The sequence below is a fragment of the Cariama cristata genome, unplaced genomic scaffold (assembly GCF_000690535.1).
Source record: "Cariama cristata isolate BGI_N322 unplaced genomic scaffold, ASM69053v1 scaffold29963, whole genome shotgun sequence".
NCBI lineage: Eukaryota > Metazoa > Chordata > Aves > Cariamiformes > Cariamidae > Cariama > Cariama cristata.
In genome coordinates, this window is record NW_009609562.1 from 1973 (window position 1) to 14724 (window position 12752).

The 12752-nt window shown below is 48.9% G+C and overlaps 1 protein-coding gene across 2 annotated transcripts in view; it reads right to left on the reverse strand.

The window, feature by feature from the left end:
- Positions 1 to 206: 206 nt before the first annotated feature.
- Positions 207 to 12752, reverse strand: part of NDEL1 (nudE neurodevelopment protein 1-like 1) — an 18690-nt gene continuing 6144 nt past the window's right edge. The window contains exons 5-8 of one of the 2 annotated variants that reach the window (XM_009697573.1): positions 12201 to 12374; positions 11298 to 11389; positions 8834 to 8985; positions 207 to 406 (exon numbers count right to left, since the gene is read on the reverse strand). In XM_009697573.1, coding sequence (XP_009695875.1) covers positions 319 to 406; positions 8834 to 8985; positions 11298 to 11389; positions 12201 to 12374 — 506 coding nt within the window. In that variant the 3' untranslated portion in view covers positions 207 to 318. Of the gene's footprint in view, positions 407 to 5560; positions 5604 to 8833; positions 8986 to 11297; positions 11390 to 12200; positions 12375 to 12752 lie in introns of those variants that run through there. The other variant, XM_009697574.1, reaches the window with a different exon arrangement.

Here is a 12752-nt window from a genome sequence, read left to right on the forward strand (position 1 = left end):
GTTAGAGATAAAGCGAGGGGCCGAGGACTGCCTGGCTGAGGTTTGGTGAGCAAGACTCCTGCATCCCCTGAAACAGAGCACTGCATGTCTCAGCTTGGGTGGCACAGGGCGAAGGGCCAAGTCGGAGAACATCCACTACAGCAACGGGAGAAAATAAACTATTAACATGACACAAAGGGCCGTGAGCAGAGGGTCTCCTCTGGCAGCACGGCGCAGGTCGTGTTCCAGCGGGGCGGGAATGGGGAGGAATCGGAAGCAGTTCTTCTCTTGGTAGGCTGAGAAAAGCATCTGCAAGTCCGAACACGACCTCCTGCGGGCTCATACACTCAGGGGGAGAATGCCAGGCGCTGAGGATGGTCGAGAGGCTCCCAGTCCAGGGGGACCTTGATCAAAGCCGTTTACTGCCCTGAGAAGTGACAAAGAGACAGGCCATTAAGTGACAAACAGCCCCAGGAGCTGGCACCCCTCACCTCTACCCATCACCAGCAGCTGAAAGATGGACTCCTTCTCCTCCCTCCTTGCTGCATCCATCACCCTGATTGTACGGTGGCTGCTCGGTGCGTACAGGACCAACATATGACTGCAACAGAGCTCCCACCTCCGGCTGCGAGGATCGGTGCTCACCCACAGCCAGAACATGTGCAAGTGGGTGCTCAACCCATCGCCCAGAGCAGGCACGTACTGGCTGAGGTGAGCGGCCCAGGAGGACAAATGGCTCCTGCGCAGACCCTGAGCCTGCTGGGGCGCCACGATCGGGTCTGTGCAGCAGGCTTGGTCCCCACGATCAGCTCCCCATCCCTCTGAATCGCTGGCTGTTTGCCAGGGAGTGGTGCTGATGCCAGCGAGCAATGTGCAGCCCCCAGGGCTGTCAGATGGGGCGTGCAGTGGGGCTGGGGCTGAATTCACCAGTGTCCCCAGATCCTTCATGAGGGGCTACACAAGCTCTGCCCAGTAATGGGGTTGGGGACACACACACAGAGCAAGGGCACACACGTTCTGCGAGAGCAGGCAGGTACATGTTAAAGCACAGCAGCTTTGGTTCGATGGTACGCTTCCCCCGGCTGGGGTGCTGCAGGAGCTCTGGGTGCCTCCACACCCCCAGGCATCCATGGGTACCCCCCTTCCCCAGGCTGTTGGGAGAGGTGAAGGTGTGGAGAACCTGGCTTCCTGGTGGATCAGGAGAGGAGCACGTGGGTCTGACAGCTTTTCCATCACTACTCTGTTATGGCTTTGACAGCTCTTCTGTAATTAGGCTCAACACACAGTGTCTGCTCAGGCTCACCATCTGCTGATCACCACCACAGCCTTGACAACCAGAAGTGATTACCTCCCTGGATCAGGACAGCATGTCCACCCCCGCTGTTGTCCCAGAACCAGCACCTTGCCCTCACAGTCAGGTTTGTAATAGTGAAGGTGGGGGGGAGAACCCCCACACCTCTGCAAGGCTGGACGGGTCCCTGCCTTGATGTCCGCCTGCTCCCAAGAAATGCCTCTGCAGCCCTTCAGCAGCTCTGCCTGAACCGGTATCCCTCCTAGCAGAGCTAAGTTTGTGAGAAGGGACACTTAGGGAGACAGAAGGCATCTTTGCTGCTTAGCTCAGCAAGCTGCGGTGAGAAAAAGCAAGAAGAAAAAAAAGTGCAAGGGCTCTACTGACGGGGAAAAAGCCAACTCAGGAGCCAGTGGCTCTGGGGTCCCAGGCTGTGCCCGGTGCAAGTCGGAGCAGCACATCCCACTCACTGCCATCACTGCCTAAGGGACTGCTGTGCCAGCGGCTCACACCAGTGTCCCCAGGACAGAGCAGTGCTGCTTCGACATTCCCTTTCGCATGGCACACGGTTCCAGCGTGGCTTACATCCAATGGTGACCTTGCACCTTCTGGGTCAGGGATGCAAAAACCCTGCCAGCAAACCCAGGAGGCTGCTGCAGTTGCACCAGGCAGTTACAAAATCCTTCCAGAAAAGCAGATGAAGAGCTAAAAATCTCAATGCTTGCTAGGAAGGAGAGATTCCCATGGTAACGTGGCTCGCTGCCGTACAGAGCCGGGCTGTTTCCTTTCCCTCTCTTGCTGTTTAACAGCCACACCAGCACAGCCCGAAGCACATCCCAGCACCAGGGTCCAAGCAGGGAGAAACCTCCTCCCCACTATGCTGGAAACTTCAACTCCCATTTGAGTGTTGTTTCAATACATTTTAAAAAGACAAGTGCCTTCCTGGCTGCATGCAATAAAAAGCTGTGGAAGAGACTTAGGGGCAGATCTATTTTTGCTATTCGCATTTGGATGAAAGGGCGTGAAGCCAACCTGATCCCGATGTGACTCTGCAAATTAGTTATCAGCTAGAAAGCACCTCCGCCAAGTAGGACAGAAAGAAACAAAAAAACCCAAACAAACCAACCCCAGCCTCAACCCCAACCAGGATTAAAATGTGGTGGTTTGCTCCCTTTTGGGAGGATTAGAGACAAGTGACATTCAACATCAGCAGCCTGGAAGGGCTTGTGTTTGATGAGTCACGTTAAAGCCAAGCTCTATGGATTTGTCACGTTTCCTGCACTAAATTCAGGACCACTCTTTGCGACTGACAGACACCCTGGGACAGCGCCCAGCCCCTGCCGCATGCAGGATGTGACCCGGCCAACGCCAGCACCCTGGGCAGGCCGGCTGGGTCTGCGCCGGTCCCCACCAGGACCTCCCGGCTGTGTCACCTCCAGCACAGCACGGTGGGACAGGGAGGCTGGGGGGTACAAATGATCCCTTTTAAGCCCATAGCAAGCGCTATCGCTCCCCACGCAGCCTGTCCTTGCATCCCAGCAATCCCTGTAGCACTGCACGAGGCCAGGCAGAAGGGTCCATGTCCCTGCAGTGCTCAAACCTTGGCACGTCATTCCCCTCTGCACCAAGCCAGCTGCCTTCCATGCCACCAGGCATCTCCATGCCACCGTCTGCCTCCCTGACGTGACCTGTTTGAATCAAAACCCAACGCATGGTGTTACCTCACAGTACTGCACCAGGGTCGGGCCAAATCCAGCAGTACAAACTGCTCCAATATTGCTGTTTCTGGGGCACCAACTGCTCCCAAACTGGGTTTCCAGCACCCAAGCTCTGCCTGTGGGGAGAACACCTCCTTGCAGCTGTCACCATCTGACAGACTTGCCTCTGCAGGCAGTTTCTCCTTTTAAATGAAGTGACACATCTCTAACCCTCCTCAGCTCCTGCTCAGAGGCATGTTGAGCAGCTTGGGTGCCCTTTCCCATCTCCTAGATTTATACAAACAAGGCCAGAAGCCATGAAGCCATCAGATGCTCAGCTGAGATGCCACACAGAAATGCCAGGACTCTGCCTAAATCACCTGTGTCATAAATAATCCAGCAATGCCCAAAACAAGAAGGGAGACCAAGCCCCGTCGCAAAGCCAGGGCAGCAAGAGGATGAGTGCTATCAGATTTACGTGTTACAAGTATTAACCAGCGTAAGATGTGGAGTGCTCACAGCACTACAACACACAAGGGAGAGATGAGAAGGCTTTCTGCTGAAGATGGAAAAAATAGAAACCTCATTTAGAAGCCTTTTGAGGTTTTCCCATTGTTTGCTATTTAAAAAATTAAAAAAAAAAAAAAAAGGCAAAAAAAAGCAGGAAGGCAGCACAGAGTGCTTGTTTGTGGCAGCTTCTCCCAGGATCACCTCCTGGAGTTGGTTACCTGCATTGTTCCTGCTGGCCCAAACTTGCCCTCGGTGCAGAAATAAAGATAAAGCAACGACTTGCATTTGCTGAAAGCCAGTTCAGTAAGTGGGGCACAGGAAAAGGCTTCAAATAGCAGCAGCAATTGGGGGGATACTGAAAGCTGGCATTATGGTTGAGCTTACCCAGCCATGGGTTTCTGTTGGTAACATGAAAATGCACAAAAAAAAGGAAAGAAATCAGCATTACTGCAGTTAGAAATGGAGTTAAAGGAAAATAAAATGCATTAAACAGAGCAACCGTAAAAAATAACAAATAAAATGTGCTGGATGACTCCTGCCTAACCTCTCAGAAGTGAGCTGGGAGAAGTCCTTGAGCTGGGTTTCCAAGGTCTCAGACAGCATCGGGAGGGGCACAGGCATCACTCCAGCCTCCGGCCGCTCTGCCCAGGCCTGGCACACGTGCGGGGCTGCTGCACAGAGCTGATGGTGCCCAACGCCCTGGAGACCTGCCCGCAGTGACTAATCCCAGCCAGATCACTTGCCTCCTGCTTCTGCTTCCTTTCTCTATCCCTCAGATCAGACCCAACATGCTCGGTGGGGCCTGTGCTGTGCCCTTGCTCTGGGCTTCCTGAGAAACCAGGCTCCACGGCTTCAAATGGAGCCAAAATCACCAGTCCCTGCTGGAAACGTCCCCTGTAGTGGTTTCTGATGGATGTTTCCGATTGCCTGTCCCTGCGGTGGCGTGAACTTTGTGCCCACTTCCAACCACTCTCTCTGCCCTGATTGCAAAAGATAGATTTTTACTCATTAAACTGTATTTCACACTGTATTTTGTACTTAGCACCTTATCTCCAAGACTCCTTCAACTCCAACAAAACCTCAGCAGAAGATTGTCCTGCAGCTGAATGGCCCAGCCTGAGTAGTAAATAGATGTGGTCAAAGCATACTTGGAGACCAACCTGACAAGAAAACAAGAGGAAAAACTGAGTTTTCAGGCAGGTCAGTGCTTCAAAGCGCACCACTTACTCTGCCAAGCAGCAGTAACAGCACAAGGAGGCAGAGGAATGGCCAGCATGGAGATGTAAGGAGGAGGATGGGGACAAGGCTGCCGCAGATGAGGCTGGTAGGGACCTGCACTTTTCAACAGCATGGGGAACCTTCCCTGCTCCCTCGAGGGGCAGGTAAGTGAGATCAGTCTGACCCTTCGTCGCTGCAGGTGGTCCCTGCACTGAGCCCCTGTGCCGCAGGATCCCCTCCCAGAGAGCCCGTGACCCTGGTACCTCTGCAGCCTTGCTGGCATGACTGTGCCACCCCGGGTGCTTCCAGCTGGCACGGCTGTGCTGGGCAGGGATGGTGACACCGAGCAGCAGCACCGCTGTCTTTCTGCCCATACACTTCAGACCACACTGTCCTCCTCTTCCCCCTGCTCTTGTGTAACCCCGGCCGGCTCCCAGCACATCTGTGCCTTTGTTTGCTTTCCTATTAGCTAGAACCACAGCAAAACGGGCATCGGCAAGTCGATAGCCAACAAAATATTGAAGGAAAAACAGGACCAAAGGGCAAACTAACTCAAAATTAACAGCAGCAATACTTCATCCTGTATCCCTGATGTGACTGATTTGATCAGAAACATGCATGTATTCTAAGAAATACTAATTAGATCAAGAAAGCAAGCAGCACTCAATCTTACGGTTTCAACAGGTCACAGCACCAGATAAGTTTATCTAAAGTAAGGAGAAAGGGAGAGATTATAGCTTCAGGCTTTGATCATGGACTATTAGTTTGTAATGCTAAGAGAACTACCTCATGCAGTTAGCATAACCACCAACTCCGCACCTCCAAAGCACCAAGTTAAAATGCATGCAGCTTATCATTGCAAATGAATTCATTTACCCATGACCAAGGTGGGGAATATGACCTTTTCACGCCTAGTGGAGAAAAATTGAAACAGTTTATGCACACAATAAAGACATTCTTGGGCAAAACCCTGGATCCAAGAACTGGGGCAAAGCAAAGATGTTAAACTAAACCTCACCAGACCTCTCCTCATTGAATTCTGCCTAATAAGACTCTGCTCTGCACCGGCAGGCAAGGGCTCCCATTTCAGCGACAACCAGCATCCCCACCACACTCCACTGCTGCAAGCGCATGACTCAGATGAAAGCCCAGGGCACGGCAAAGCTCATTACAGGACATGGGATTACTCACCTGCATCTGAGTTACCCACAGTTCCCTCTTTTCCAGGGAAACTTTTTTTCTAAGGTGGACTAGGAAACAGAAAGAAGACCCTGATTTCACAGCCTGATGTAATACGATCAAGGTTGTGGATAACAGTGTCCACTGTGTAAATGTACCTACGCATTTCACCGGACTGCTCAAAATGTGTAAGCAGACGCACTTCTCACATTCAAACTTTAGCTTGTTTTATTAAAACAAAGACCAACAGATTCACGAATATCACCTAAGAATAAACATCAACTACAATGACTTTGACATTCAAAAGTACAGGAAGGGGAGCAGTGAACAAGGAGTTAATGCCCCAAGGAACAAACACCTCATGTTGGTTCACATGCTGTCTCAGCTCTTCTGTTCCAGTGGCCTGCGGAGCCCATCAAGGTCAGAGCCATTTTGTTCCGCAACTGGATCGAAGTTAATAACCAATTAAGAACAATTACAACAGCAAAAAAGAAGTATCTATCTGAGAACATCCTCAGGTGCAGTTCTGCCATACCCTGGCATCTGGACAGAAACAGCACATTCCCGAAGGAACAAGTCTGCAGGAAACTAAACCTTAAACCAGACACTGTTGAGTTTTAAAAAAAATAGGTAAGGCCTGACTCTTCCAATTCTCCAGCAAAGCTTCGGTGCAAGGCCAGCTGTCCTCCAGGCCTCCCCTAAAGTGATGCTCCCCTGTGCCAGCTTCTCCTATGCCTGTCTTCAGCTTTCTGCTCAGCTCCATTCAGCAAGTAAAGAGCAGGCATTTGATGGGAGATGAGGACTCATCAAACATTTTAACAAACAAAGTGGCAGAGGAAGGAAAGTAAAGGGAACTGCAATGATGTGGCTTGAGTTACCTCTGGCCCAATCCCACCACCCAACAACAGGCTGTTCTTTAGGCAGCAGCTGCAGATTGGATCAGATCTACGACCACACGTGGCTGTTTCAGGCTCCAGCAACAATTAGGGGCAGGGAGGAGAGTAGAGGGGCTGGAGAGAGAGGAGGAGAGGGGAGAAGAAAGACCATGCCTTGACTCAACCCCTCGTGGCCAGCCACCACAATGCACTCTGGACCCGATGTCTGCCAGTGACGCACGCCAGCACGGCTGGGAGCTCAGCTGCTGCTGCAGCGTGCGGGCACAATGGGGCTGACCTCATTTAGGGAGCAGCTCATTTATCTTTAACATGTTACAGACAAAATTACACAGGTTTTACATAGCAGCCATGGAGACAGGTACTCAGCACGGACACTGCGATCACCCCCAAGTTGCACAGACCTTGACAGGGGCAGCAAAGCAGAGCAGGAGCCGACATATGGAGAGAGGCCAGGGCCACTGACCCTGCTGTAAACAGCATTTGGGGGTGCAGAGGAGAAGGACAGGACAGCAGGGCCAAGCAGGGATCTCTAATAACTTGCAGATAAGCACATCAGTCATTTTCACCCCCTTTTCTAGCCCACTAACATCCTCCAACCCTGCTGTAGAAGTGATATTTCAGGAGGCTGGGTTTCTAAGCCTTTTTCAGCTACAACCTGCTCCTAACTCCAGGCAGCCAGCCCAGATAACAAGTGTGACAACAATCTGGATAATTAAAAGTGACCCCCACCCCACATAACAATCAGCTTATTTGTCACTCCACAACTCAATATAGCCATGCTGCCTCCTAAGAACAGCTCTAATCCCTCCCTAGCAACTACCCTGACAGCTTGCGCTTGAAACGTAGCCTGTGCACTGCAAGCACGAGCACTGCTGTGGTGATGCATGGACCCCCTGTCAGCCTCGCAGTATACAGACAACCCAAAAGTCTGCCTGATTTGCACATGACACCGACTTTAAGTCTCCGAACTCATCCTTTCCAAAAGCAGCAAACAACAGTGGCTCTAAAAACTCTGAATGCCAGTTTCTAAGATGCAACTTGCCCTGCTACCCACATAGCAACGTGATTCAGCTCAAATGAGGATGACTGTAGGAAGCTCAGCTTGTCTGCTCTGTATACGCCACTCTTCAGGTTGGTAACAGCTCATTGAACTCTCTAAAACAAATTGGGGATTGAGGATGTGCTGAATATTAGCATTAAATTGCACTGGCTTGAGGTCTAGCAGCGAAGACTACTACTGTGCAGGAAGCATGGAGGGTGTTTTGCTCGCTGACACCAAGCAAAGCTTGCAATACTAGTGTGCTGACACTGAAGGAGTGCTGTGCTTTTCGCCTTGCTCCTCAGGGCTCCTCATACAAGCACGGGACCCTGTGCTACGAGGAACTGTGGGGAAAATCCTCCTGCTATTCCCAGTATCCCATAGCTGAGTCACGGGAGACACATGGGGTAGTTTTTCCCTGTGAAAGCAGTTTCTGGCTTCATGGCTGATGCACAGCACAGCCAACATGGAGGCAGTTGCCCCCTCAATCAGCTAGAATCACGCTGTTAATGACGTTTTCTTTTCCCCTAATAGAGGGGGAAGTAGAGCAAACAGGTCACCACCCTCCAAGGGAGCATCTGTTGCCTGCACTCAGCTGTTGTCATCAAGGGAATCGCCAGATTTGTGGTTAACGTACTTCCCCACGCACGAGCGCAGCAGTAGCTATGGCAGCTCCACCACTACTTAACTTGAGATCCTTTCAAAGGGCACGTTCACTTCACTAGCAGGTTTGCTGCCTGGGGTTTTTATATTACCTGAGATGCTGCTGCCAAGGGAATAGGCACCAGCGGGACAGAACAGCCACTGACATCCTACCAGCTAAGAGACAATCACGCTTGCTTTTCTCTTTGCTTTACAGAAATCAGCACTGTCACCTTCCCCATCCCCTTGAGACTTTGGCTCCACTAATTATTTAGCCTATAGGATGAAAGCTGTGGTGGGCTAAAGACAAGCCAAGAAAAACTTCTGCTCCAAGCAGCATCCTGAAACGCACTCCCCTTTAGGGCAAGAAGATATCCTTACTTACCCTTTGTCAAAGAAAGAAGTATGTCCCGGATGAGAGTACTTTGTGCCATTGCTGTTCATCATGCCACTGTTAATGTTCCCCGAAATGTAGGATTTCCGTGACGCCTGGTCCTTTGCGAAATTTCTGCAAGCAGCTAATTTGGATTCTAAGGCCTGTGAAAGGGGAGGGGGAAAAAAAAAGTCAAAAAAGTAGTATCATTAAGAGAAAATATTTTGCTGCTCAAGTTCAGGCTTTGTCATGACCCTGAGATCACCATGATCAGGACACAGCGTGATCACCTTTGGCAAAAACTAAACTAAATGGGAACAAAGCCGTCATTTTCTCCATCACCCAACCACAAAGGAAACCCACAAGATGAGATGCTGATGCAGATTGCCAGGCATGACTCAGTTTCATTAGGGCTCAGATTTTAGAACATATTTTAGGTAATTGAGAGTTGATAAGGAAGCCAACTCCTAGCAGAAGTTGCCAAAACTTCTTGCTTCAGCAGCTGCAGTAAGGCTGGCATAAGCTAATCAGAAAACTAAGACAGAACTTAAAGCAGAATCCTCAAGTTTTGGAAGGGACTGTGTATTTGGAAATTTGAATTTTTTTTTCCCAGGATATTTCTTAATCTTGGCCTGCAAAACAAAGCCAATTTCTTAAGCTCCATTAATATGCTTCAGAACAAGAGGTGCTACAGCCACAGCATCAGAAGGAGGAATCAAAGGCAGCAACTAAGCCCATCTCTGTGGTCTGTACCTCATCTCTACTACTTCCAAGCAAACCTGATGAGATCTTTTTCCCCTATGCAAGGTGACAGTCCCTGCCTTATCCACTGACTCCTGGCAAGAGGGAGACCAAAATCTTGATTCTGTCCTTTACTTCAGAATATCACCTGCTCTTTCTGCCATCTATCACAAACTGAGGCTTAACTTGAATATTTGTCTGGTCTATCAGAAAGTCCTTGCAACTATTTGTTACACCCACCCTCTGCATGGGGACATTCAGACACTTGCAAACGCATGCACTGGAGACAAAAACTCATGTCCCCAAACATGGGGTTTGGTTCTGTTCCACGTAGAAAAATACTGAATTAATAAGGCATTGACATGCTATCACAAGTAAGTGAGCACTATACAGTCTTCTTCTAGTAACCCATGTAAGCTTACTTAGTGATTATATAGGCAGATCTAGATAACTACCTATCTCGTGGTCTTAAAGCACCTATCAGCTGGAAATAGCCAGTGTGATCTGTGCCAAGTGACTCCCGGTCTCAGCTGCAAGTCTCAGCTGCAAGCAAGAAAGCTGAGGGGAAACTTCCTGCAGAGAAAGGGAGTCTAAGGCTTGGGATGAGGCATCCTACGAGTCACCAAACCCAAAGAAATCCTGAACACCCTGTAATTGTTACTAAACAAATGCGTGAGCTGAAATTTTGTATCAGTGGCAGAGTGTGTGTCTAAGAGCAGGCTGGGAAAGAAGCATGCTTATTTGGCATTTCCTGTCCTTGCAGAGTAATCACATGGGATTGTGATTAAGCTCCCTAAATCCCCTGCAGACTCTTACTCATAATGATCCCATTTTAAACATGTCACTCCGTAACCCCGAGTCGTCCTGCTGCCCCTTTCAAACCAACTACGAGCTCACTGGCTCCAAATGTGAGCAACGAGGTAATTTTTAATTTCAAACTTTGCTAAAACAACTGTCTCTACTGCAGCTATTGCCATTCTCAGTGTTAACCACAAGAGACAGAGGAAAGCCAGCACCGGAGGCTAGACACCGAGACTATCCATGCTTCCACGCAAAATGCTAACCACTGAGGCACATCAACAAGCTTCTCATAACTCAAAAGTCATGTCTTCATTCAACTGGAAAGCCTTGCATCCTAAACAACACCATAACAGATGTTTAAACCACTTCTTCCCTGCTTATAGTGGTAATCCCTTTAAAGGCTCACACATTTCACTTCCCCATCAACTACAGATGGGAACATTTGGCTTTCTCCTGATTTATTTTCTCACTTTCTTATCAAAGGTTTCTAGATTTTCTTTTTCCATTATCAGCACCTGTTGCAGATCTCCCCAGGCACGTGATCTCAGCTCCTCACTCGTGTGCAGCAGGCACCCAGAGTCTGAGCTCCAGCTCTGCATCTTGGTCTCATTCCAGAGGAAGTTGCAGGCCCCATTAAAAGTAAGAACAAGTAGCTGATGGTGTCTAACCCCATATACCAAAGTGCTTGAGAAACTTTTTAATCCAAATGCAAATTTCGTCACCCAAAATTGGCATCAGAACCTTTGTAACATGCTTTACAAATCAAGATAATAATAAAAAAATACATTATCACATACTAAACACTGAATGTGGATGATTTGGAAACTACAGCATGTATTCAGCATGGGCCAAGGCCTTGTTGTAATTGTGCACCAGGATGAAAGCTCAGTGACAGCAGCACAGAGAGAGGAATACTTCAGTTCAGAGCACTCACCCCCACTTTCCGTAACAGATCTCCCACAATGTTGAGTGCAGATATTCTAGCTGAAGGAGTAAGGGGGCTGGTACCAAATCCATTTGGTATAGCTGCAAACACAGACACATTTTATTATATGCTCCACTCCTCCACAGTTCATTTTTTTTAAATTTAAATAAATCAACTTCTACATAAAAAGGTAAATCTAAAATCCTACTGCAGACTCTTCATACAGTTACCCCACAATGACACACAGACTACATGATCACTAGCCATGGAAAAATGAAAAAGCTTAATTCCCGTCCACTGCCCTCTTTCCCATTAGACCTACACGCAGAGTTCATGCACTCCCCATCTGCAAGGCTATTGCCCGCAATTCATCTAATCCAGCCAGAGCTTCCTCTGGAATCTACTCTTTCTAATTTGAAAAATAATGTACTAATCCTTGTGATTGTCCAGAGCCTTCCAGATGGGGAAGGGAACTGGACTAACATTCTATTGCCTCACAGAGAAAACGGGACCCCTGAAAAGTATGTGTGGTAACAGGGACTCCAGACTCTCAGAATTACTGACCACCACTTACCCACCACTGCTACTCCACATTTAAGTAGAAATACCAGTCACTGCACTTCCCTGCAATCCCAAATGTCCTCAGTGCTCTACTGCAGGCATCTATTGCAGAGTGCAAACCGCTGCCCCCCCCAAAGCGGGATCTAAGCTTCACTGTCCTTTTTTTCCATGTTACTTAGTCATTATACTCCTTAAATACACCTGATGCTGCCCCAGGATTTAAACACACCTTACGCAACAGTGTGGGATCCACACGCATCTACATTTACTTCAAGTTCACTAACAAGCACCTGTTTGTTAAAAAGCTGAACATACTGCCAAACAACTAGACACAGTTTCTATGAATTACACCTTTTGGGGAAGGAAAACTATTTTCTGATCCTTTTCCAACGGGCGTAGCTGGCAAGGAGAGAGATGCCTGGACAGCTGAATCCATCTTTTCACAGTCTAGAGTTGGAGAACTGGGTGCTGACTTTCGGGTGACTTCTTGTTGCCTTTCCCGTACTGCTAGCTCTTGCCGTAAGTCTAAGGGTTGAGAGAAGAAAAAAAACAAAACAAAACAAAACCCCAAAATACATTTTAGCGACTGATTTCTCTAACAAATACCTTCTCTATTCATTTGGGAGGGAGGAAGAGACACTTTGCAACAACCCTATTAATTGCCTGCTGCTGGCTTTCTCCAGCAGCAAGGACCTCCACCTCAGAGCAATCACAGCCCAATACCACCACTTCCAATTATAGCTGGGAGTAGAGAGGCAGCAAACAGAGCTCTCCCCAGACCAGAGAGCTTTGTAGCCCCAGCAAGCACAGCAGGTGACTTAGCCTCAGTATTCTTCCCCTATCTCTAGTGCGAGTCCCATGGAAAACGTTTTACAAAAACTGTAGCTGGTCACAAATGCCTGC